Below are 27,503 nucleotides of genomic sequence, written 5' to 3'. Positions count from 1 at the left end.
TTTTTCATGGTCTGTGTGTATAAAAACATCCTCACTGCATTTTCCACTTTAATTATGCATCCGATGAAGTGAGCTGTAGCTCACGAAAGCTTATGCTCAAATAAATTGGTTAGTCTCTAAGGTGCCACAAGTCCTCCTTTTCTTTTTGCGAATACAGACTAACACGGCTGTTACTCTGAAACCAACCATTAATCTTGTCACTAAACAATTAACTGGTGATATATCAGCAGCAGTAAAGAAAGGCAGGAGAAGGCTGAACTATGTCTAACATAACAGCCTCATCAGTCAATTAAGGCCGGATCTACACTACAGACCTGTATCGGTATAACTACATCGCTCAGGGGCATGAAAAATCCACACTCCTGAGCAATGCAGTTATATCAACCTAGCCCCCCGTGTAGACAGTGCTATGTCAACGGGAGCTTCTCCCACCAACACAGCTACCGCCTCCCAGGGAGGTGGATTCACTACAAGGGCAGGAGAAGCTTGTCTTCAGTGTAGTAGCATCTTCACTAAAGCGCTATAGTAGCGCAGCTGCACCAATGCAGAGTTGTACGTGAAGACAAGCCCTTAAAACTCTTCCAATGGCATCAGCAGAGGCAATATAGAAAAGTAAGAGGAAAAGTGATGAGCAAAGCAGGACACCACCAATTATGGCCATCCTAGGGTGGTCTTCCAGCTGGTTTCATGACACGTTTTTTATTTTGCTATGTCAAATGTAATGATGTTTTGTTACAAAAGTTGAAAACCGTCTAGTGAAAGAATAAAAATCTTGGAAAGAAATCATTAGGAAAACTTTGCATAACCTTCCCAAAGTTCCAATTTAACTGATCATGGAACAGCAGCATCTACTTGGCTAATAGTTGGCATAACAACAGTGAACTACAATATTATTGCAAACACATGGCGCAATCCTGCAAGGTGCTGAGCATCCTCAATTCCTCCTTGCTTCCAAGGGATTTGAGAGCACTTGGCATCTCACAAGAGACACTCAGCACTTCACAAAACTAAACCCACAAACTATAATAAAGCATTACAGACTACCCATTTGTCTACAAGGTCACATTAGCTCATTTCAGGTTTCCCTACTCCCAAAGGGACAAATATTAAGCATTGCAAAAATACATTACTAGGATTCACTGATATCTGAAATGTTGATGTGCATAACACGTTGCCGAAGTCAATCTAGTTTCCTCTGTATTATTACAACTGTTGTATTATGGTATTTAAACAAGTATTACCTTCAATTTCTGAAGTGCCTCTGAACTTGTAAAAGTCCTAAGATGAGCTTCAATACGATCAAAGTCCTTTAAAAATTCTTGGTTTCGCAACACAGCATTTTTTTGCCGTTCACGTATTTCTTTTAAGTATTTTTTTAGTTTTATGAAGTTTATTTTCGCCCTATGGGGGGGAAACAACACTTTTTATGATGTACAGTGAAATCAGACGTAACAATTTGACAGTTTATTTATGGGAGAGAGATTTTTTAAAAATGCTAGTACAGTATTCAGTATTACTCTTTTTCTCCTAAAAGCCTAAGTATAGATCTGAGCAATTTATTCAGGGCTATTTTATAAATGGCAAGATGCTACACCTAAGTAACTTAGATTTAAATTTTATTTTAAAATAGTGTTCAAAAGGACACAAAAATAAGTGGACAAAAACTTTCCCAAAAAATACACTATATTTTCAGACTTCATACATTAAATTTCTAATTCCAACCAATTTATATTAGTTCACATTAAAAATTAGTTGGGTTTGTAAGGAATGGTGTTTGTTGAATGATTGTCATACAGACAGGAACGTTAAGTCTTCCAAACTGCCAGTGTTCTCAGAGAAATTCCAACTCATCTAAAGTAATATCAGATAAAAAAAAGAGAAACAGACAGACAGTCAGTGGAAATGAATAACTCAGTATATTGATTTCCCCAGCCTTTTCACACGTTTATTTTCCAGTATATGAGCCCTATTCAGACAAAATGCACGCAGCATCATGGGAAAGCTATCTGCTCTCTCTGGAGAGAAGGATGGATTTCTTAGTGCCAGACAGACTTTTTAAAAACAAGAAGTCCTAGGCTGACTGTCCATAAGCCATGGGAGATCCCATCCCTGTATTAGTGAATCAGGGTACGTACTGAACATATTCTGTACTCATCCATCATCGTTCTCATGAGCTTGGCGATATAATAGACAGTCATGCTGGGTTTCTTTCCCAGAACTTTCTATTTCTATTCCTCAAACTTATTTTAAGAAATTCAATAATATTTTCAGAACATTCCTTTGGGGTACAGGTAAGAAACCTAGACTGACTCTGAACAAATTATAGCTCCCCCTATCTCTGGGAGAATTTTGTTTTCCCAACTTCGAAAACTAGATCTCCTTTTTGTTAAGCCAGACATCTTTGTGGCTGTTAGATATGACCACACAAACCCCACCTTGGGTTCAGATTGAATGAGTATATACAATCTCCCAGTTAACATCATTGTGGGATCAAATTATTATAGATTTGATGGCTCCAGAGCTCCCACAATCACGGCTGCGAGGCTAGCTTGGTCAAACCTGACTAGAAAATTCTGCTTCCATCCCTAGCCTTAAAATCAGTGGCAAAACCTTCATGTGGAGGGACTGGATGGACAAAACCCAGAATTGTTGTTATTTTGGAAGAAACGTCTTAGATTTATTCAGCCAGCACTAACCTTTTACTATTTTTGGCCCAAAAATCTCTGCCAAAGATTGATAATTTGAGTTGCTTAGAATGGAGATTTGGATACACAACTATCTCTGTCCATTGGAATACAATTGTATCTAATGTTTAAAAAGCAACTAGAGACCCGAGTCTACAGCTTATTCACCAAAAGAAATTTTTTTGAATATACTGGTCCTCACATAGGTTAATGGTAATGGGCCTCATAAATGCTGACCACTGTTGGAAATGTAACTCCCTTGAATTCTACATTAGCACATATATTTTGGGAGTGTCCCGTATCAAGAATTTCTAGTCTGAGGTCAGTCTAAGGACCAATTTCATATTTGATGCTAAATTAGAGTCCTCCCCCTTAAGTTTCATTCTTGGAAATATTCCTGATACCTGAAGTTTACCTGGTAACAACGCAGCCTGGTTCCAATGTGCAGCTTTCATTTCTAAAAAATTATTCCTGCAAAAATGGAAAAGTCTATCCCCACAAATATTAATGCAGTGCTCAGTGAGATCACTGACCTCGCAGCTAACAAATGACTAGCATTCTGCAGCAAAAGAAAGCCCAAAAAATTCAAAGCAATTTGAGCTGGTTTTTTAAGAGGTCTATGATTAAAGTAGACCCTAAAGATAGATATGTTGCTTCCCCTCCCTTTATCCAAACCCTATTTATTTACTTTGTGTATTCTGATGAGTCTGGTATTTTGGTATATGTGTTGTATTTGGAAAAACTGATTAAAATTATATATATTTTAAAAAGGACAGTTATGCTTGGGTAGACTCTTATGGCTTCAATTTTGGGAAGGCAAAGAGAGGGTCAAATTAGCATTACATGTTTGCCCGACAAGGAAGTATCCCACTGGAACAAAACCACCAGGGATGCTCGTGGAGCGTCAGTGGGCCAGCAACTGCAGAAGGCAATTTTAGCCAAATAGAACGGTATTTTTTAAGAGATCAAAACTGTATATCTGTAATATTATTTATTTCAGAATGCACAGTGATGGTTTATTCTTCCTTCTTGGTGATTCAATTTCACTGTATATACAGAGCATTTCTACAGCATCAATCCCTCATACAGTATCTTTTAGAACTGATTTGATACATTTTACCATTCAAAACTCTTACTTACACATGAATTTTTTCTCTACCTTAATTATTTTATTACTAGAGAAAGTTGCATGAAAACTGGAGGATACTTTCTACATTTTTCACTTGCCACATACTAGACAGTTTTTCGGGTTGTAATTTGTAAAGTTAGTCTTAGAGGATGTATCTTTTGAATCAGAGGAATATATATGTTATTAAGATCTCTCATGAAGTTTTCCAAAGATACAATTCTACATACATGTGTTTTCAGAAGAGATTGAAGAAGAAAGATTCTTCATTTGTATTATATGAGGCATCACAGCAAGGACTGTCTTTCTATATGTTTGTACAGAGCCTACCCACCACTGTGGGTCCTAATTCTGACCAGAGCTTCTTGGCAAATACCGTAATACAAATCATAAACAACACTTGCCAGCAGTCTCAATTTGGCTAGAAGAGAGGCAGGTTTTTGCCTCCTGTCCAGGCTCCCCTTTCCTACCCATGACTGCTGGAAGTAGGGAAAAGAAAAGTTTTGTGAATACCACAAGGCTGTTTTTCCTGCAGCTGTCACTGATGCTTTGACTCCTCCACTCCCAGCTCTGTGCTTTTCTTATCACAGCCATGCTCATTCCCACTTGTGACTATGCAAGTTGTAGAAGAGGCAGTCATCTCTGTTTCATCAAAATAAAATTCTATCCTCACCATTAATATATTTCCTGGGTGGCTGTGGTATTTTGTTTTTTTTAATTTTGGTTATTTAAAAGTCAAGTACAAGAAGCTATCAGCAGAGACTGGCACCACCTTGTGCAAAGTCCCAGTCGAAGCAGCATGGCTCAGTCCAGGACCTGGGCAACAATGGCTTAAATCCCATCAACAAGAAAAAAAAAAAAGGCAGAATCAACAAACATAACAGAACTGAGTCAAAAAGCCTTTGGCCCTCAGTGCTTCCATCTCTGGTTACCTCCCTTGTACTCAAGAAGGTTATAAATCTCTCAGTCTGATAGAGTTGCTACTCCCTTGAAGTCTCAAGCTATTCTACCCTTTCCCTTCCTCTTCCTCCCTCTTAATACTTGGGCTTCCCCTCATTAGCTAAAGCAGAGGAGAGTATGTCTCTCCATAACTGACATTTCTCACAACTGAGCCAGGGCAGGGCTGGTCTTGCAGTCTGTTTTGTGGGGGATTTATAGACCCCATCATACCAGCACACACCTTTTATTTTCTAGTAGTGGCAGTATATACTGTGGAAAGAATATTCTCCTGTTGATGTCCATGGGTTAATTTATATTTACTTTAATGGGATTCATTCACACGCATCATGGAAAGAATTTGAATTCTGGAAAGTTGAACGTTGGGTCTATTTGCTCAGGGACAGTTTCTGTTTCTTTTTATGGGACATGTAAAATATCATCCTTTTTTTAAGTTATCATAAAAGACTACACTTTATGGCCAGAGTGGTAAACTTCCATGACAATTGTCTGAATCTTCCTCATATGAATTAGATCACCAAGGTTTTGCAGAAAGAAAGTCTAACAAAGTCATACGCAAAGTTTCAGTAATAATACAGAGTAAGGAGAATATGGTTACATTTCATTAGACACTCAAGACATTTTTCATCAACTGTTTTGCTACTGTAACAGACAGACATTTAATAAGCTCCTATATTATATTGAACATGTGAATATTAAATTCTTTTTTAAACTGACAAACTTTACAATGCTATTTCAAAAGCATTTAGCGATCTCTACATTGTCCTAATGAAAATAAAATAATGCATAAGTAGTATTTTAATAGGCTTACATGTATGTATCAGATTTGCTGTACTCAAACAGTTTTCTTTCCAATTCCAGCCTCTTTGTTTCACTAAAGAAAAAAGAAAGGAAATACAGAATGATCAAGCCATTGTTCAAATGTACAACTTAAGCTGCCAAAGAGTAAAGAAAACACAGTATAAATTCTTTGGGGACAGGGACCAGCATTTTTATTACATGTTTATACAGTGCCTAATACAGTGGCCCATGATGCAGCTGGACCTTAAATTGTCAGCAAATCAGCCTTCCCTTGAGAATAAAGAGTGAATACTGGGCAATGCTCTCCAGGCACATTAACAGCTAAATAGATAAGCTTCTTTGTTTCTAGCTCATAGCAGTGGAAAATTTACTCACATTACATTTTATTTCTTCATAAGAAACAAATCAACCAATCATAGGACACTGTTGGGCCTACCAGCTACATTACCCTCCTGAAGTCAGAGCCCTACAGGAGGGCTTCCAAAACTGGTGACCGGACAAATACATTAAGCAAATAAACTTTTTTTAACAGTAATAGATTTGTAAAGTTGTAACTAGTAAGTCAATGCAGTTACATTTTTGCTGGTGGATGAAAAGGTTTCTCCAGATATGTGCATGAAATGGTTATAATTGAACAAAAGCATGCAGTTAAAGTAGTTGTTGGAGAAGGTGAACACCAATCCACCTGACACTGCTGTAAATATGCTATTTTTGAAACAACTGTATATAATTTAAGAATCCAAAAATACTTCAGAAAATTCAAACACATTAAGATTTATAATCTCCAATATGCCCCTTCAAAAATATTCAAACCAGAACAAGCTATTCTACCCTATGTTATTAGAACAGAACAGAACAGAACGGAATTAGCAAATTACAAAGGTATCACTAAAAGGAAAAGTCTTTGGCGGTCTTAAATATGATGTCACTGATGTACCAAAATAAGTGTGATTATGAAGAACCACTGGTGGGAGCAGAAGCCTGCAGAACGTGGCTGACAAACATGACATGAAGGCCTTCTATGAAGAACTCTGAGCTGCATGCAGCCCAAAATCCAGTGGTACAGCCCCAGTCCTCACAGCAGATGGTAACTGGCTGCTCACAGACAAAGGTGCTATTCTCTCTCATTGGGCAGAGCACTTTGATAGTCTCCTGAACTATCAGTCCACTATGTCCGATGAAGCCATTGACTCACTCCCACAGGATCCTGTCCTGCAGGAGCGGTCCAGGAACCCTTCTTTAGATGAGATTACTAAGCAACTATCCACAGGCCAGTGTGCAGGCCCTGATGGCATTCCACCCAAAGTGTACAAATGTAGACATGCCCTCATGGTCAGGAAACTCACCAGCCTTTTCAAGACTATCTGGGGACAGGGTACCATGCCCCAGGAGCGCAAAGATGCTTGTATAGTCCAGCTATACAAAAGGAAGGGAAGCATATCTATCTGTGACCACCATTGCAGAATCTCACTGCTGTCTATAGCAGGGAAGATCCTTGCATGGGTTGTGCTCAACAGGCTTATCTCTCACCCAGTGGACTCGGTGTATCCAGAGTCACAGTGTAGTTTTCATGCTGGCCATGGCACCATGGACAAGTTGTCTGCAGCCCAACAAATACAAGAGAAGGCTCATGAACAGAACAAGGATCCATACATAGTGTTTGTTGACCTGACCAAGGCCTTTGATACGGTGAATCATGGGGGAACTCCTTCATAAATACGGCTGCCTGAAGAGGATTGTCGTCATCCTCTCATTTCACAATGGCATGATGGCCAGGGTAATGGAGTGTGGTCATTCACCAGAAGCCTTCTCTGCTACCAGTGGCACCAAACCAGGATGCGTAATGGCTCCAGTCTTCTTTGCCACTGTCTTTTCAGCCATGCTCTTGTTCGCAATCCAGGACTTCGATAGAGGTGTTCACTTCTGGTTTAGATTGGATGGGGATCTATTCAATCTACATTGACACAAGGCCCGCACTAAAGTAATGGAACAGCTACTTAAAGAGCTCTAGTTTGCTGATGACTGTGCCCTCATTGCACACACACTCGAGGACATTCAGCTTATTGTGCACCCCTTTGCCTATGCCTCAAAATGCTTCAGCTTCACAATTGGCCTCAAAAAGACAGAGGTCCTGTACCAGCCAGCGCCAGACCACCAGCATCACAAGTGACAACACACCCCTCAACTCGGTCAGGCAATTCTGCTCCCTGGGTAGCGTTCTTTCCAGCAACCATGCTGGATGATGAGATCATTCAGTGCCTGGCAAAGGCCAGGTTGGCATTTGGGAGGCTCACCCACAAGAACTAGGGGGAACATGGAGCCTACCTCAGAACCAAGATAAAAATCTACCATGCTGTTCTACTCATCTCACTCTTCTGTGAAACATGGATGCTCTACCAACATCACATCAAAGCTGGAGAGCTTCCATCCCCACTGTCAAAGATCCATATGCAACAGCAAGTGGCAGGACAGGATCCACAATACTGAAGTCCTTGAGAGATGCTAAATCCATTGCACTAAAAGCATGGTCATCAGGACTCAACTTCGGAAACATGGTCCACATGGAGGTTTCCCGTATACTGAAAGTGGTGCTCTACACAAATAAGTGTGATTCAAATACAGAACACAGCAATGCCTCTGTGCAACAACTGGGCTTCGAGGAAAATAAACAAATACTTTGAATGATATGAAAGAAACTCTGTCGCTGGTTTATGGACAATCTTAATCAAGAAAAAATAGCATAAGGGGAAAAAAAAGAAAAGAAAAGAAAAAAGAGGCCAAAGGGTGAAGATGACGACCTGGTCACAGAGCTAACTTGTGATTGGCGGGAGTGGAGTTCATTCCATGAACAACCTCGCCACCAGAAGCAAGATTCCCCCAGACCAGGATACACCAACTCAAAGCAGCTCCTGACCCTGCCATACTAGATGCAAAACCTGCAGATATATCTCCACTGCTACAATGATCAATATCTCCCACAACACACCTTTCAATATCCATGGTTTCTACCTACGCCTATCATAACACGTGGTGTACATCATCCAGTGCAAACGCCTCAGTAACAACTACGTGGGTGAAACCAGACAATCACTATGCTTCCAAATGAACTCTCACAGAAAAATGATAAAAGACAAACACACCATGTCACCCTTGGGTGAACACTTTTCACAAAGCAATCACTCCATATCTGATCTATCAGGCCACTCTCGTCAAAGAAAATCTGCACAGCACCTTCAAAAGACAAGCCTGGGAGCTTAAAGTCAAAATTTTGCTAGATACTTAGCTCCGGTCTACACTACAGAATTACTTCGGTATAACTACGTTGCTCAGGAGTGTGAATAATCCACACTCCTAAGCAATGTAGTTATACCAACTTAAGCACTGGTGTAGACAGAGCTATGTCAGCAGAAGAGCTTTTCCAGCCAGCATAGCTACCACCTCTGGCAGGGGTGGATTAACTAAGCCGATGGGAGAAGCTCCCTCCCATTGACTTAAAGCGTCTTCATTAAAGCACTACGGCTGTACCGATGCAGTAGTTCAAGTGTAGGCCTGCCCTAAAAATCATGGTGTCAAAGACACTGGATTTATCACTCATTACAATCTGTAACCCACTAACCCTCCTTTGCCGTAGAACTGCAGGGGTGTTAGCTGCCCACTTCACCTGGAAAGGTCTCTTGTGACATGAATTAACTCCTTATGCTTAACAATTTGTTCCACCTTGTATTTTGCTGTAACACCCTGAGTACCTTTCCCAGACCTGAAAAAAAGAGCTCTGTGTAATCTCAAAAGCTTGTCTCTTTCACCAACAGAAGTTGGCCCAATAAAACGTATTACCTCACCCACCTGGTCTCTCGAATATCCTGGGACCAACTTGGCTACAACTACACTGCATGAGTAAAAAGTCTAATATAGTGGATGTAGAGGTTTGCAGTGGATTTATATTACTAATCCTGCATCTAGCAACGAAAGTACTCCAAATTATCTTATGCAACCTCAAAATCTTTTCTGGCTTTGAATATCAAGTCTACAAATTGTTGCAAATAATTGCACTCCTGATTTCTGCTGTCGTGTTCAAGATTGACAAGTTCAGCCTTGGGTGGTCTCAATATATCAAAGATGTTTGCTGTACAAGCTTGGTGATTAGCAAAAGTTCTCAGGTTTCCACACCGATCTTAGGAAACCAAGAAGATTGGAGTCCATATTAACGTAAACTTAGCCTTGTCCTTCTGGGTCTTCTTGTACACCAAGCATCGGAGACAGCTGCAGGAACAAGGAACCACAAGTAAACCACAGGAACAAGGCATCCATCTTACAAGTTTGCCTCCACCAATGTCTGAAGATGACTGGTCTTAAGGTTTGATCCACATATGTACTTAGGTTCCCTAAACCCCAGATTTAGGTCCCTAAGTCTCAGGTTTTGGCACCTAAGTCCCAGTCTTCACTGAGATCCACAAAATTCTTACTGAACCCTGTAGGCCCCTAAACTCACTCAGCACCTAAGTTTCTGCCCCTGAGCATGCACATTGCTGCCTCCTTCTAGGAGCAGGGATGCCTATCTCCAGCCTAAACCCCAGAGCAAATCACAAAGCAGGAAAAGATAGGTGAATAACAGTGTTCAACTAAGCAAGACACATGCAGGGCCCAATCCAGTAGGCATGCTTAGAGGCTGCTTAGCGGATCAGGTCCCATTCACAATCCAGGGGAAGAGGAGCCCATGCTATAGCATTTAGTCCAGTAGTCAGAGCACTCATCTGGGATATGGAAGATCCAGGTTTGACTCCCACCTTCTCAACCAGAAAGAGAAGAAGGAAGATCACTGTGCAAACCCTACGTCTCAGGTGCACTCTCTAACGACTGAGCTATGGGATGAGTGTGAACACGACTCTGTAGTCGGTTGTTAGGGTATCCACCTGGGAGGTGTAAAACCCCAAGTCTAGTCCCTCTCCTCCAATCACTCTTTCATTATTCAACCACAGTACAACAGCTTCAAGAGAAGAGATGGACAGAGCCCCACACCCAAGTATCTCATAGCTTGGTGGTTAGAACACTCACCACCAAAGGGAGCAACCTCTGTTCAAATCCTTTTTCCCCCCTCCGGCAGAGAGGGGGGGAAATTGAACCTAGGTCTCTCACATCCCAGGCAAATGTTCTAACCACAAGGCTAAAAGCTATACAGTGCAAATGTCCTCCTCCAGCTACTGTGTGTGAACACACTGGGGCAGACCAATGGCCCATCTGGCCCAATATCCTGTCTTTTGACAGTGACCAGTGCCAGATGCTTCAGAGGGAAGGAACAGAACAGGGAAATTATTAAATAATCCATCCCCTTTCATCCAATCCCAGTTCTTGGCAGTCAGAGATTATGGGACACTTCGAGCACGGGGTTGCATCCCTGAGCATCTTGGCTAATAGCCATTGATGGACTCATCCTCCATGAACTTACCTAATTCTTTTTTTAACCCAGTTATACTTTTGGCCTTCACAACATCCCCTGGCAACAAAAAGGTGCTAGGTCCTGCCCATCAAGAAGACCCATTGAAATCAAATGAACCATTGTGGAACATCAAAGGGCAAAGTCTTTAGTTGCATTCATCCTCCACCCATGAAGAGGAGAGGTGTGCATGAAGTCACCCCATTGGCTTGAACTCTGGGAGGAAGAGAATAAAAATCCCTAACAAGAAGAAACTGTATTTCTATACTGCTTGGACTTCGGGAGGGCAAGATTTCTAAGCATAAGCAAGGGATTCCCCAGGTGTTTAGCCCAGGTTAGCCCTAAAGGGCATATAGAGCTTGACTGTGCATTGTATGAACATGCTGTCATGCTGTCTGCAGTGCCTCAATAGCCAGAGTACCAACCTCAGGACAGACTGTTAAGAAGCCAGGCACAAGTCCCAAACTGGTTGTGAATTCTATACTTAGATTTCATCAACTAATCACCAAGTGTAAACTCCTGAGGCACTATACCAGCCTTAGCAAGGAGTTACAGACAGTCTCCTTAGGCACTCCAATCTACCTTCTCACCAGATAAGCCTGCTTTTGTGATAGATGATCCCTTACACTAAAAATCACAATATTCAGGTTACTCCTAGTCTTAAGGGACCAGTCACTTATCCCAGGTGAATTGCACCTCAGATCCCACATCAAAAACAACACTTGTGGCCAATACTACAGACTCTCCCCAACTAACGCAAACGTTCCAGAATGCCTTGCGTAACTCAAATTTTGCATAAGTCAGAAACATATCTCCGACCATTATGCAAAAAAACCCACACCACTCCTACTTCTAGCTTACAGAACTTTTTCCGTAAGTGCAGATTTTAAGTCGGGTTTGCGTAACCCAGGGAGTGTCTGTATAATAAACTTTCTCAAGATTTATTAAGAAAGAAAAAGAAATAGGACAGTTATTTACAAGGTTAAAGCAGGTAAACATACACCAACAAATGAGTTACAGTCTAAGGTTCCAAAAGTTGGTAGAAGCTGCTGTAACATAGAAGCTCTATATGCCCTTTAGGGCTAACCTGGGCTAAACACCTGGGGAATCCCTTGCTTATGCTTAGAAATCTTGCCCTCCCAAAGTCCAAGCAGTATAGAAATACAGTTTCTTCTTGTTAGGGATTTTTATTCTCTTCCTCCCAGAGTTCAAGCCAATGGGGTGACTTCATGCACACCTCTCCTCTTCATGGGTGGAGGATGAATGCAACTAAAGACTTTGCCCTTTGATGTTCCACAATGGTTCATTTGATTTCAATGGGTCTTCTTGATGGGCAGGACCTAGCACCTACTGTAGGAACCCAGCATTTTACATTAATTAATGCCTCTTTCCTGTTTGATGACTTACACAAATACAGAGGGTTACAATGCAAACACTTACTACCACCTTATAACAAGGGGCACTGACGTTATAAATGAGATTAACACATGCAACATCATACAAGTGATTCATTAAGTCTAAACACCAAATACAAACACCTATATTAACAATACTAACACACAGGTGAGCCAGACTGGTTTCCAGCTAGGCATTTCTCAGTGTTCAGTTGAGACCTAGGGCCTTGTGTGATGCTGGCAGGCCAGATGCCAGCACAGGTCAGGTGCCAGCACATGCCACGTACTTCCTTTTGTTTGTTTTAAACCTGCAGCCTATTATTTCCCTTGGGTGACCCCTGATTCTTGTGTTATGTGAAGGGGTAATTAATGCTTTCTTATTCACTGTCTCCACACCATATATGATTTTACAGACCTCTATCTTATCCCCCTCCCCCTTAGTCCTCACTCTTCTAAAATGAGCAGTCCCCATCTTTTTAATCTCTCCTCTGATGAAGCTGTTCCATACCCCTAATCATTTTTGCTGCCCTCTTCTGTACTTTTTCCAATTCTAACATATCTGTTTGAGACAGGACAACTAGAACTGCCTGCAATATTCAAGGTGTGGCCAGCCGGTGGATTTCTGTAGGGGCATTATGATATTTTCTGTCTTATCTCTCCCCTTCCTAACAGTTGCTAACACTGTTAGTTTTTTTGACTGCCACAGCACATTGATTGGCTCCTGATTCAGTCACGAACATCTGATCCCAGCCTGATGGTTTAAGCTACAATACCATTTCCCACTCTCTGATACAACAGATAAAATGTCAACAGGAAATATATTGCTTAGTTTGGTTTTTGAGGATGTTCATTTTCCTTGGTCCCACTTGGGCTTCCCACCATCCCTATAACTGGCTTGTATGTCAGGTGTTTTGATTTAACAAGGGTTTTACTGAAAGTGGGATCTTCTTGGAGTTCTATCAAACAAAAATGCTTAAAGTGTTAGGGATCAGACAGTCAATGTCTGGAGTATCATCATCTGGGAAATTCTAAATGGTTAGTGTAAAGGCCTAGAGTAGCCTGAAATGTAACTTTGCCTAATAAACTATGTGCAAAGCGGATTCCCTTCATATCAGTTGGAGATAGTCGCTTTAGCCCTTGCCTAGTTCGTTTGTTTTTTTTAAATGCAGGTGGTATCAAACAAAATACTTACTATGTCTTTTTCTAAGCCACACCACACTGTGGACACCTTTATTTTCACGTAAAAGACCAAGTCAGTCAGCCTGAGGCTTCCCTTTGGCTCGCGCAGTTTTGCAGTATGTAACACTGGCTCTTCACAATAATGTAAAACATTTTGTTTAATAGGCAAGACTAGCACTCCTGACCATTCTACCAGTGAGTCTAAGGGAATCATTTTCAAGCCACACAGAATCTTCAGGTTCTAGAGAGGAAGATTGATCAAGTGGTTAGGGTGCAAATCTGAGACTTAGGAGACCCAGACTCAACTCCCTGTTCTGCCACAAACTTCCTGTGTGATCTTGGACAAATCACTTAAGGCTTGTCTAGACAAACACTTAGTTCACGGCAATCTAGGGGGTAAATCTACCCCACCCTAGCTTGCCACACAGTAAGTGTCCATGTGGATGCTGCTGTCACACACTAAAGTTCCCAGATGCACTTTGACCTACCCCATTTTGAAATGGGAGTAAATCAAAGAACACTAGGGAGCTTTTAGCATGCAGCAACAGGGTCCACATGGACACAGTGTGTGGCAGGCTAGTATGAGGTAGATTTACACCCCCCCTTGCTGCAAACTAAGTTTGCAAATAGACAAGCCCTTAAGCTCTCTGCCTCAAGTCCCCATCCATAGAACAGGGATAATAGTACTTCCCCTATCTCATACAGTGTCGCAAGGACAAGTACCTAGAAGATTGTGAGGTGCTCACATACAACAGTAATGAGTGCCACAGACGTATAACAGATCGATTTGTTTTACAATTGCCTATTCTGCCATCCTGATATAGACTAATCAGTGTTTCACAACCAAAGTAGCATCCAAGCTTACTAGTGTAGGGCTGCTTGGGGAAGCCAGTTCAGGGAGCATTAAAGTGGATGACACAAGGTTGCACTGAGCTCCAGCTGAAAAACTAATATTTCCTGATGCCTTAAATTTGCAATCTCCTCATACTGCTCTAAAATAAGGCACAAAAACCTTATATAAGGCAAGAGATTGATTAAATTTCAAGATGAAACGTATGGTTTCTTCAGAACTATGAAAGTTAACACTCTCAGAGAGAGCAGCTGAGACTTGAGAGAGGCAATGAATTGCTGGGACAGTGTGACTGTTTTACTTCTCAATTCCAGGAAAGTTGTTATTGTCAAAATCTCCTTTAGCAAACTGTTCTTCTGCCTGCATGGGTGACAGCTATATCAAAGCCTGTTCTCCAAAATTGTGTATGCATGGTGCATGCAAATATCTGTTAAAATGTAAAGATAATTAGTAGGTATATAGTTTTGAAATCCTGTTGTAGAGGACAATTAAATATTTTCCCATATGCTTAGTACAGCACTTAGCTATACAAGTTATTTACTTGATTTTCACACCTCTCATATAAGAAGATTCCGATTCTCACCAACAGTCACGCACAATTATTTAAGTATTGAGTAATCACAACATGCTCAGATCTGTACGTAATACACAAGACAGTCCATCCTCCAATGAGCTCACTGTCTTAGACACCAAGGGCTCGAATCTCCGCCGCCTTGCACCTAGTGTAGCAATTAACACCTGTGCCCAGTGGCTTACACAAATGGTAACATTTTATATCAAGTTATCACAGGTTGACATTACTATACAAGGTGCACGGCCTAGGAGAATGAAGACCAGACAATACAGTCCAAAATATAATCTCATACATTCAACAATAACGTACACTCTCGTACACCTGGGGAGGAGGGGAGAAGGGGGAGGAATCTTCATGCAATTGGTGGATTTTTATTGTATGTACAAGCCTTAGTGGCTTATTCTTGAAATGTCTCACAAAAAGAGTGTGATTTGAGGAGGGATTTAGAGGAGGAGAAGGGAAGTCACTTGGAACTCCTTTCTTCTTCAGCAAAAATAAGATGGGAGGGGAAAAATATAACTAAGTAGCAGATCCCTTTTATGCGCATATCTTCTTAATATTGTCCCAATATTATGTTTGAACATAACCAATCACTTAAGGGAAGAATGTAGGCAACTACAGGATGATGCAGAGCTGTCAGGAGATTTAGTGCAATATTAACATTCCTTGAACTTATAGATACAGGGTAAAATTTTCAAAAGCACCTGTTGGGCCGCCTTAGGTTCTTAAATCACTGGCGTGCTTTTGAAATTTTTAGCCTTAATCTAGTGAGAAAAATCCTCAGATTCTACATATTTTTTTAAAGTGCCACTTAATCACTACAAAATGTTGAAACGGCCAGCGTTCACATCGGACCTACAATAAAGGTAACGTTACAGAAGCCTTTGCAGCACTGGTGTTAATATAATTGACAATACTAGTGGAAACACAAAAGTAAACAAACATGCGAATTTAATTTCCTTTAGAAATGGGGAGAAAGGGAGGGAAGGAGTATGTTCCAACTGGAGAAGGCCCACTGGATATTACTCTTTTTAGACATCTTGTTAAAACAAAACTAGATAGAGCTGTTCAGACATATCCTGAGTCTGGCCGAGATATACTTGGCTCAGGACCTGGAGTGGAGACAGAAGTGACATTATGCCACCTCTCTGTTCCTGATCCTGGGGAGGGGGTCACTTAAAGTTGCTTTAAATTACAGCAGCTGGTGATAGCATCTTAAGGCTGGGTGGTTTCAATGGCACAGGATCACCAGCACAACATTTTCCAGCCATATTCTCTGTAACAGGCATGGGGTCAGAGAGAGAATGTAAGAAGCAGATGGCATAGAGCCAGCTCTCCCAGATTTATGCCACCTGGGGTTTCCCCTATGCAAGAGGAATCACCACCTGGCTTTAAGCCAGCTTTCCATCCCTCTTTTCCCCTCTAGAGTGATGCTAAGAGGAAGGCACTAGGCCAAGTACTCAGTCCATGGCTTTTAATCTTTATATCAATATTGTACTAGAAACAATACATGTGAAAAATGTAAAGTTGTTAACAGTATTTTTCTAAGGCCATGATATGCTAGCTACAAGTAAATACTGTCACTTAGTTTTTGCATTACCACCAAGATCTTGGACAGGTGGATTTTTTAAATCCAGAAACACTTTCTAATTGAAGCAACTTATTATATCCAGTCTCACTATCCTGCTTTCATGAACATCTACACTGTGCTTAAAAATATACTTAATTGGACAGCCTTAAAAGGTTCTTCTACACTAGGAGTCAGATTTTTAAAGGCTCCCCATCCAGGCTTTGTAACCTGGTGCATGGGGTCGCAGCACCACTCAGGTTTGGCCCAGCCATTCCTCTGTCATGATGGATGGGCAGCTGGGCCAAACTTGAGTGAGGTATTTAGGCTCCTAAAGATGCAGATAGGTATCTACTGGGATTGTCAAAATTACCTATCTGCATTTTTAGGCACTTGAATGCCTTTAAAAATCTGGCCCTAGTTCCTTTGGAAATACAGTTAGGCCCAGCCTCCCTCCACACCGGGTCAGAATTAGGGTTGAGGTGCTGGGGCAGAGGGTGCATATATTTAATGGTGGGTGTGACCTTCCCCTGGTATTATCTGGATTGGTGATCTGCTAGGTCACTCCAATCCTTGACTCTGGGAGCCAGCCTTACCTGGCTCTGCTTTGAGAACCCCCACTCCTGGGCTCTTTATGCACAGCCTCTGGCATGTAAGCTGCTCCTTGGATTGTGCAAACGAATGACACTAGCCAATATCTCCGGTCCCAGACACAACCCTAGAAACCTCCGTCTTGCAGTATCAAGTTATGCCCACTGGATGCTGCAAATTTATATGAGTCTGTCAATTTAACAAAGAAATTGATATGTACCAGGTTTGTTATCCCAAGGGGAGTCTGACACTCTTCAAACCAAACACACTGCTTCAGGTAGAATAAACAAACAGATTTATTAACTACAAAGATAGATTTTAAGTGATTATAAGTCAAAGCATAACAAGTCTGATTTGGTCAAATGAAATAAAAGCAAAACACATTCTAAGCTAATCTTAACGCTGTCAATGTCCTTACAAACTTAGATGCTTCTCACCACAGGCTGGCTGGTTGCCCTTCAGCCAGGCGCTCCCCTTTGATCAGCGCATCAGTCACTTAGTGGTGATGTCTGTAGATGGAGGTGGGAGAGAAAGGAAGAGCATGGCAAACGTCTCTCCCTTTTATTAAGTTCTTTCTTTCCTCTTGGCTTTGCCCCTCCTTCAGAGTCAGGTGAGCATTACCTCATCACAGTCCCAAACTGACCAAAGGAAGGGGGGTGACTCACTTGAGAGTCCAACAGATCCTTTGTTCCCGTGAGGCTGGGCTGGGTTTGTCCCATACATGAGGTGTGAACTGCCCCTCTGCTCTTAGAGAGTTTTTTCCTGGGCTTATTTTAAGCCATGAAGATACATTTTCAGCCTCATAACTATATACATGAAATTACAACCTATAACATTACTGTTACAACAATTACTATAACATCACTATAACAACAATGAGCGTTCTGAAAACACCCAACATGACAAACTTTGCATTAGATATCACACAATCATTTGACAAGGATGAACATGGGGGTGCTGGGTGTTCCCCCGAGGTACAGAGCATCAGAGTGGGTCACAAAAAAGACAAAAATGCAGTTGGTGGATTGCCTTACTAAAAAGGTCGGGAACCACAGCAGCAATACAAACTTCCCAACAGTGCTCCATCAATGTGACTCTGTGCCCTCAAGGGACCTTTTTTGTTCAGCCTCCATGATCTCTTTTTTTCAAACTGCCCAAACCACCTGGTAATTAGTGTCAATTGTAGTGGTGTTTTCTGCAATGCAGACACTTGTCCAGTAGGTAACTGAGACTACCAATTCATTTCACACAGCTTGAGGTATTAATAAAGGCCAAACTTTTTAAAAGTGACTAGTTATTTGGGGTGCCTCAACCAGAAATACCTTAAGGAATCCTGATTTTCAGCACTTTCTGAAAATCATGCCCTTTAAAGCGTGTTATGCTGTGACCCAAAAACCAAGGGCATATAAAATCACTAGTCTTTTTTTTTTTTTAATTTAGGCTGTAATTATAATAACTTCTGTTAGAGAAGCGTGCATATATATGGCCCTTTAAACATGTGTGTGTCCTCAAACTGCTGGTTTCTATTTTTGTTTGTTTAAAAGTAGTGTACCATTTTGAAAATAGGGCCAAGTCAAAGTGCCATCTGCATCACTTGAAAAGCTCAGAATATCAGCAACAGATCAGCAGCTGTTATAGATGTTATTCACAATACCAGCCTACACATCACAAAAGTGGTGTGTTAAAGAAGCTAAATAATTAACTTAAGAAGTTTAACAATCTGTATACGTACTTCACACTCGACTGCAAAATATAACTGCCTGAAATAAAATAATAAAACAAAAGGAAGTGGCAGAAGTATCATCCTTTGAGGCATTTAAAGCGACTTAGGCCAAAATGTAGTTCTGTTTAAAAAACAAAGTTTTAAACACTCCTAATAATAGAAGTGGTTTGATGGCTTTTTTCCCCCCGCCAATTTTTCAAATGAAGACATTTTAAGTTTGCATTTAGATGCTCTCCTGCTGCGTGTGCAACAAACACGGTGCCACTGTGCCAAAGTTTACCAAATGCAGGAACATTACTTAGTGCAGTAGTTATCAGACTTTTTTTTAGGCTCTCACTAACTCGGCGATCCCTGCTTAGGTCCTGGCTCGAAAACTTGCTTGGTGTCTATGCAGTATCCAACTAACTTCTGTGAGGCTCCACGCTACCAAAGGGCAGAACAAGCTGCCGGGGCCAAAGACACCACCCTCCCAAACTCTCAGTCCCAATTCTGCATCCTCCACAAATAACCAGTTCTTGGTTACAAAAAGACATAACTTCAGGACAGTGAAGTTAATGTTCACTAGATTAAGATAACATTAAGTGGCTTTACAACAACGGCTTGGTTATGATCAATTTAGTCTCTGTGTTGTTTATTTCCTTTCCCTAGACTTCCTATTTATTTGGGCCAGCTTTGGGGTGGGGGTGGGGGAGTGTAGGAGAAGGGAAGTCAGATGGATAGGAGGAGCTAGAGGTCTACAACAGTGTGTGAGGCAGACTGACAAATAGAGGCTGGAAGTGAGGAAGCAAACAGGGTGTGCTGGGAGGGACAGTCAGAGAAGGAAGTTGGGCAGGGGGGTCAGACAGAAGAGCAAAGATGTGCAATTGATAGGGACAGAGGAACAGACAGACAAGGAACCTGGGAAAGGACAAACAGACAAGGGGAGCCCAGGAAAGCAGGACAGGCAGAGAATGGGGCTGAGGAAGGACAGACAGACCGACCGGGGGGGGGGGGGGGAGAGCAGGAAAGCAGGACCGGCAGAGAGGGGCCTGGGGAAGGACAGGGGGGAGGGATAACTCAGTGGTTTGAGCATTGGCCTGCTAAACCCAGGGTTGTGAGTTCAATCCTTGAGGGGGCCATTTAGGGATATGGGGCAAAAATTGGGGATTGGTCCTGCTTTGAGCAGGGGGTTGGACTAGATGACCTCCTGAGGTCCCTTCCAACCCTGAGATTTTATGATCTATGACAGACAGACAAGGGGGGCAGGAAAGCAGGACGGGCAGAGAAAGGGGCTGGGGAAGGACGGACAGACAAGGGGGGGCAGGAAAGCAGGACGGGCAGAGAAGGGGCCCGGGGAAGGACGGACAGACAAGGGGGGAGGGGGGCCAGGAAAGCCAGACGGGCAGAGAAGGGGCCTGAGGAAGGACACACAGACGGGGGCGGGGCCAGGAAAGCAGGACGGGCAGAGAGGAGCCCGGGGAAGGACAGACAGACAAGGGGGGGCAGGAAAGCAGGACAGGTGGAGAGAGGCCCGGGGAAGGACAGACAGACAAGGGGGGGGCAGGAAAGCAGGACGGGCAGAGAGGGGCCCGGGGAAGGACAGACAGACAAGGGGGGGGGGCAGGAAAGCCGGACGGGCAGAGAGGGGCCCGGGGAAGGACAGACAGACAAGGGGGGGGGGGGCAGGAAAGCCGGACGGGCAGAGAGGGGCCCAGGGAAGGACAGACAGACGGGGGCGGAGCCAGGAAAGCAGGACGGGCAGACAGACGGGGGGACGGGGCCAGGAAAGCAGGACGGGCAGAGAGGGGCCCGGGGAAGGACAGACAGACAGGGGCGGGGCCAGGAAAGCAGGACGGGCAGAGAGAGGCCCGGGGAAGGACAGACAGACAGACAGACAGACGGGGGCGGGGCCAGGAAAGCCGGACGGGCAGAGAGGGGCCCGGGGAAGGACAGACAGACGGGGGCGGAGCCAGGAAAGCAGGACGGGCAGACAGACGGGGGGACGGGGCCAGGAAAGCAGGACGGGCAGAGAGGGGCCCGGGGAAGGACAGACAGACGGGGGCGGGGCCAGGAAAGCCGGACGGGCAGAGAGGGGCCCGGGGAAGGACAGACAGACAAGGGGGGGCAAGAAAGCAGGACGGGCAGAGGAGACGGGGAGACCGCGGACGGACGGACGGAGAAGGACGGACAGACCCGAGGGGGATGCCAGCGGGCAGACAGGAAAGTGAACACGGGACCGGCGGCCAAGGGGACTACGGGGCAGAGACGGGCCCCAGGGCCGGGCGGGCTCGGCTCCCCCGGGGCCCGGAGCAGGCGGGGCCGACCCCGGCTCCTCACCTGTCCCGGAGCCGCAGCTGGAGGCTGCCCAGGATCGCGCAGTAGCCGCCGGGCTGAGGGCGCCGGGATTCCCCCGCGGCGCCAGGCCCAGGCGCCCCGCACATGCCGCCCTGTTTACACCGGTGTCCTAAGCGACGGCTCCCAGCATGCAGCGCGGCCGAGCGGACCCCGGAAGAGCTGGGCAGGCAAAGGAGCCTCGCTCTCAGTCCCGAGGGCGGCCCAGGCCCCGCCCCCCGTTGGCGGCAGCCTGGGAGGGGGCGGGGTCTCGTTCTCTCTTCCTCCCCCCCCCACCCAGTGGACCGCACCGCGGGCAGTGCAGCGCAGGCCCCGCCCCTCGCTTGTCCATAAGCCCCGCCCCCTGAAAGGCCATGGACAGCCCTTGAGATGGGGCCCTTCATCACCTGGCCCCTGGGAGCTGGCCGGTGCCCTCCCTGGCCTCTGGCTTCTCACAGCTGCCCCCAGGGGCCCGAAGAGAAGAAGGCGATGACTCTCAACTATGCCCCCCACCCCAGCTTTGTTGCCCCTCACTGTGTCCTTATGGCTCTTCCCAAAGGGCCCCGCTTGTTTTGTGGCATTAATCCGTGCCATAGGATTGGGCCCAGAATCTCAGTTTCCCTCTAAAAAAATATATGTATGGTTTTAACCCTCTTGCTGAGGGGGGAAGTAAGCTTGAAAACGTGACCGGAGTATGACCAAGGTAGTAACTTTTGCCTGAGTCTGCAGACAGCTTGGTAGCACAGCGCCAAGGAGGTGGCTTGCCCCAGTCACCCCAGTCCATGCCCTGTGGACTGTGATTCTTTGCTCACAGTTTTTGGCTTGTTTTTTGCATGATGCCATATAAGCCAGGCATTTTGCTGCAGCTGTTCATTCAACGTTTTGCCTCTAGCTCCTGCCTGCAGCTGCCTCTTGCTCCCCACAACTGTGAATCGATTGGATTGGATTACAATGCACGTGGCCTGTACCGTTCCATGAAACATACTGAACTTCCCTTACATTCCAGAGACGCTGTTTATCATGTCCCCATGCCACAAAACAGGGTTATGTGTTTTCCTTTAACCTTTCCCGTTTTTTCCTTTTTTTTTTTTTACTTGATTGCTGTTTAATAAATTGTATTTGCTTTGAACTGTATGAAATGATCAGTGAGTCAGGGAAGCATCTAGTGCAGAGAGAGCACCCCAGAGTGGGACACCCTAGCCCCTGCCCTAAGTGACCACGACAAGACTGGGGGTTGAGCCCCCCAGGAATCCTGGGCCCATCCTTGTTGGGGTTATGAGGATTCTGCCACACAGGAGAGTGGAAGGGGAATCCTCGAAGTCAGGCAGGCATCTGGGTAAAGGAAGTGGGAGTAAGGACTCAGATCCTTTCGCTAGCCCATTTCAATGGGGTAGTATATAAGCTAGGAAAGTTCCTCACAATAGCGGCACCATTCCTCCTCTTACATTGGCATTGCTGGCAGAACGGAGGTGGTGGTCAACAGCTCACTAATAGAGCTGACCGGGAGAGGCCTAGTCCTGCTACTCACATGAGTAATCTTTAAATACAGCAGTAATTCTGCTGAAGTCATGGGGCCTACTCCTGGGAGTAAAGGTCTGAAAGATCCAGCTTGAAATCAACTATTAGAGGAGAGGTTTCGGAGTAGCAGCCTTGTTAGTCTGTATCCGCAAAAAGAAAAGGAGGACTTGTGGCACCTTAGAGACTAACACATTTATTTGAGCATAAGCTTTCGTGAGCTACAGCTCACTTCATCGGATGCATGCAGTGGAAAATACAGTAGGGGGATTTTATATACACAGAGAACATGAAACAATGGGTGTTACCATACACACTGTAACGAGCGATCAGGTAAGGTGAGCTATTACCAGCAGGAGAGAAAAAAAAACTTTTGTAGTGATAATCAAGGTGGGCCATTTCCAGTAGTTGACAAGAATGTGTGAGGAACAGTAGGGGGGAAAACTAAACATGGGGAAATAGGTTTACTTTGTGTAATGACACATCCACTCCCAGTCTTTATTCAAGCCTAATTTAACGGTATCCAGTTTGCAAATTAATTCCAATTCAACAGTCTTTCGTTGGAGTCTGTTTTTGAAGTTTTTTTATTGAAGAATTGCGACTTTTAGGTCTGTAAGCGAGTGACCAGGGAGATTGAAGCGTTCTCTGACTGGTTTTTGAATGTTATTATTCTTGACGTCTGATTTGTGTCCATTTATTCTTTTACATAGAGACTGTCCGGTTTGGCCAATGTACATGGCAGAGGGGCATTGCTGGCACATGATGGCATATATCACATTGGTAGATGTGCAGTGAACGAGCCTATGATAGTGTGATTAGAGGGGATTCTCCCTTACAGTTAAGGATCTGTACTGGGACTCAAAAGAACTGGGTTCAGTATTCCGGGCTTCTTGTGTACCCATGGGCAAGTTTCTTTTTCTTTTTGTGACTCATTTTCCCCATTTGTAAAATGTGGAAAATACTTTCCCAAGATGTTGTGAGAATAATTCCATAAGTAGTTGGGGGGTGCTCAAATACTATGGTAAAAAAAAGTTCAGCCTCTAAACCAGTGGTACTCAAACCTTTAACAGAAGAAATGCTACACTGAGTGGAGGTGCAGACAGCTCCAAAAGGTTTAAATGTATTTAGAACAGAAAAGTGATCAGTACACATTAATAATAAAATGATTAATGGCATTAGTCACAATCACCCTCCGTTAGAATAACTGTCCTAAAGCTAACACACTAAAGCATCAGTACTTACTTACATTAGTTGATTACCTATACAACACAGATAGAGAGAGTGTGTGTGTGTGTGTGTGTGTGTGTGTATTTTGCTTCAGGTTTCCTTGACCCTGCCCCCAGGGCGATAACCACATGGCAGTCAGGGCATCACTCGAACTTGTGAAGAGAGCCACATTCCAGGCTCTAAAGAACCTCATGTGACTCAAAAACTGCAGATTGAGTTGCCCAGTTCCTACAGTAACTGACCACTTCTGCAGTTCAGGATACTTCTGTCAGTTTTTAGTGTTCTGTAGCACTACTCCTAGTGAATCTCAATACTTCTTAGTTTCAAATTTGGATAACAAATTTTAAATTTAAAGTAAAAGGCATTACTGGATACCTGCAGTAGTACTTAACAGCCTCTAAATTAACTTTCATCACTTGAATAACCATAGCTGCTGCCTGGCTTAGCCCTTACATATCCACTATAAATAAATGGCTCTCATAAAGATATGGGAGGTTTTAGCTCATGGAAAAGCTTACACATTCAATAAGACACATATGCAAAGGATTTGCAGATTTGGGAGCCTTTTATTATTGAATTCACACAAAGTCTGATTAAAAGAAAAGCCCTGCTGTTCTATTTTCTTTCTATTGAAAGCACATAAATGCTATTCAGGCCTCTGTTGCAGGATGATTTCATACCTACTGACAACCAGAAAGGCAGTTTTGCAACTGATCCCTATTTCTACCATATTCTGAACAAAACCCTGGACCTGAACATGCCTGAAATTTGGGAGGTTTGAAATCTGGATGTGGATCCAGACTTTATAAAACTCAGGACTATCAATCCCTGATGTTTCCTCCAACACCTATAGGGAAAATAATTGAACCATGCTCAGAATATATCAGGCTGCTTAAAATCATGAAATAAGTGCTGTAATGTCTGGTCTGCTCCTGCACCATGGAAATCTATGGGATCTTTGTCATTGACTTCAGTGGGTCCAGAATCATATCTGCCCTCTCCCGCATCAGTGTTTCCAACACACAATTTTCCTCACAAGTCTTGCTGTATGTTATGTTTTTCTTAAAGCGCCAGTAGCTGGAGTCAAATGATTTTGTGACAATCTCAGCATCCATTTTATTTTATTTTTTTTAAGTAAATGTCTAGCTCTCCTGGTTATGCTGAAAAAGTTGAAAATGTGATTCTAGCTAGAGTACCCTAAAGGTTCAAAACCTAGAAGGCAAATAAAAAGAGGTCAAAATGTATTATTTTTAAATCTCATGATTTTTAAGCCAATCTCATGGTTTTGGGAGGCCTGACTCGTGAGTTTTGAATGCTTGAGTTTGTCGACACTACACACTGTGCAGGCTACATTGAAAAGTTCCGCAGCTCCTAACCATAAAAGCACTTCCCCCAGCCGCACTGGGAGGAGCAACAGACTGAAGCCCAGAAAACCCTCATCAGTTTCACTCTGATCTCCTGCTGAATCCTGGGGTGGAAGGTAAATTAAAAATAAATAGGGGTGCTGCTGCAGCTCCATAGTTCAGCTTGTGTTGAGCAATAATAAATAAGATCTCTTTTTCCATTCCTGTCTGCTAACACCAAAATCAGAATAAATATTATCCCACTTTTGATCCTGTATAAAGTAAACATTAAAGAAAGAGTGTTATTTCAAAATGGCATCCATGAGATACTGTCTGCCGGTTGAGCACACCGTGATGGGGCACTCACCTCTTGAGTGCCACCTAGCAGCTGGCTGTGAAACTGCAGTCCTTTTCTTGCCCCTCGTGCCCCCCTGCAGGTTGCCAGCCAACTTTGGCAGGTCTTCAGTGACTTGGCCCTCTGGCCGAGTTAAAGTCCAAATTAACCCCTTTGGGGTATTGAGTCCAGCAAATAAAAGTCTCTTTGCTTTTGGTAGAGTCTTCAACCCCGCTCTGGACCCTTTAAATCCATCCCTTTGTTCGGGCTCCCAAAAAAGGTCCTATTTTGGGGTTTATGGCACTTCTCCTGTGGCCAGTAGGGGAACCCGGACCTACACACTACTCCAGGTTCCAGCCCAGGAACCCTATTCTCAGCAGCCACTTACTCCTTACTTCAATCTGTCACTGCTATTTCGCTGGGCCTCTTCCTACTGGAACCATTTTATCTTTAGCCCTATCTCATGGGCAGTGTCCTAAGGTTCTTCTCTATCTCCAGGCCAGAGAGAAGCACTCTTCCTCACTCCTCTGGTCCCAGCCAGGAACTGACCTGCTTTTTACGGTTTTCTCTTTTTTTATGGCAAAGCAGACTAGACTGAATAGTCTATAGCTGCCACCAATTATAATTCCTCAGTACTTAGTGGTTTATACTCTCTTGCACTGCCTTGTATCTTTCAAGTAATACAACACCTTTTTAAGAACACTCCTTTTCCCCAATGTTTTTACTAAATAACAATGTAACTTTTGTTACCTTAAGACATTTGAATTCCTCAGAAAGCTTTTCCCTTTCTTTATCAAAGCCCTTACCTATGCATAAAAGGTGATCAATTGTTTCTTCCACCTTATAGTGTACACGTAGTTCATCTTTGTGTCTATTTATTTGAAAAAGACTTTTGTTTAAGCCACAATGGCCCGTTAGTATTCTGAACAAAAGAACTTCATTAGTGCTATCCAGGCCCTGAAGTACATCATTATCCTCAACTCTCGGGTGCAATTCAAAAAATCTTCTTCCTCTTTTTTCACTAATTCTAATTTTTTTGCCATTCCTCTTTTAGATTTTTTGGTACTAGTCTTTTGAATTCCTGTTAACTCAAGGGTATTTCTATGTCAATCCATCCATTTCTTACAATGTCTTTCGCAGCTTTGTCCGCCATTTTGTTCCCTGTTGTCCCAAAATGTGCTGGGATCCAGGTTAGTGCTACATGTATCCCTCTGTATTAACTCTGTGATTAGAAACATAATTGCATTGATCAAATCACTTCAACATACTGAGACACTCTTTTTTATTGCCAAAAAGCCTGAGATTGAATCTGAAAAAAATAAATAAATAAAAGATGCTGGAAATACATCCCAGATCCAATTTAATGCGAGCGTTATTGCTACTTGTTGGGCTGTCATGACAGCTACATAATCGGCTATTCTTTTCGATGTACTAATTCCCAATTTTGGCATACCTTACACCATCCCTACTCGTACTGTTTTTTCTTCTTTTTTGGACCCCTCTGTATATATTTGACAAAACTGACTCCACTTTCTAAAAATATACTGTCTGATATTTTCATCATTGTAACTCCCATTAACTTTGCCCCAGAAAATTAGGTCCAGTACTTTCATTTCTAGTGTAACAGGTATTTCACTAGAAATTATCTGTAGCGTGCATACAGGTGTTGTAATAAATGCACCACACACAATTTGTAGTGCCCGGGCTTGTGTGCAGGTGCAGGAGTGGCGTAACTAGACGATGGAGGGGCTCATTTACGTTTCTGCTCCCATGCACCATTCTGCTTCACCTTCTGGGACCTAATGTTCCTTGTAAACTGTGCTCACATGCAACTGAATAGGAAGACCGGGAGGGGCTGGAGCAGCTGCTGCGGCATCCAAGATTGGGGCAGGGAGCA

At 43.4% G+C, this 27,503-nt stretch overlaps 1 protein-coding gene across 5 annotated transcripts in view; it reads right to left on the bottom strand.

Moving 5' to 3' along the window:
• The window catches only part of KIZ (kizuna centrosomal protein), a 101,124-nt gene extending 79,744 nt beyond the window's left edge, over positions 1–21,380 (bottom strand). Inside the window, exons 1-3 of one of the 5 annotated variants that reach the window (XM_074949742.1) lie at positions 21,194–21,380; positions 5,579–5,641; positions 1,242–1,401 (exon numbers count right to left, since the gene is read on the bottom strand). In XM_074949742.1, coding sequence (XP_074805843.1) covers positions 1,242–1,401; positions 5,579–5,641; positions 21,194–21,297 — 327 coding nt within the window. In that variant the 5' untranslated portion in view covers positions 21,298–21,380. Of the gene's footprint in view, positions 1–1,241; positions 1,402–5,578; positions 5,642–21,193 lie in introns of those variants that run through there. The other 4 variants (XM_074949743.1, XM_074949741.1, XM_074949745.1 and 1 more) reach the window with 4 other exon arrangements.
• Positions 21,381–27,503: the final 6,123 nt, after the last annotated feature.

Source organism: Natator depressus, chromosome 3, assembly GCF_965152275.1.
Source record: "Natator depressus isolate rNatDep1 chromosome 3, rNatDep2.hap1, whole genome shotgun sequence".
In the NCBI taxonomy this organism is placed as follows: Eukaryota; Metazoa; Chordata; order Testudines; family Cheloniidae; genus Natator; species Natator depressus.
The sequence above is the reverse complement of the archived record's forward strand: the minus strand, read 5'-3'. Positions and strand labels throughout refer to the sequence as shown.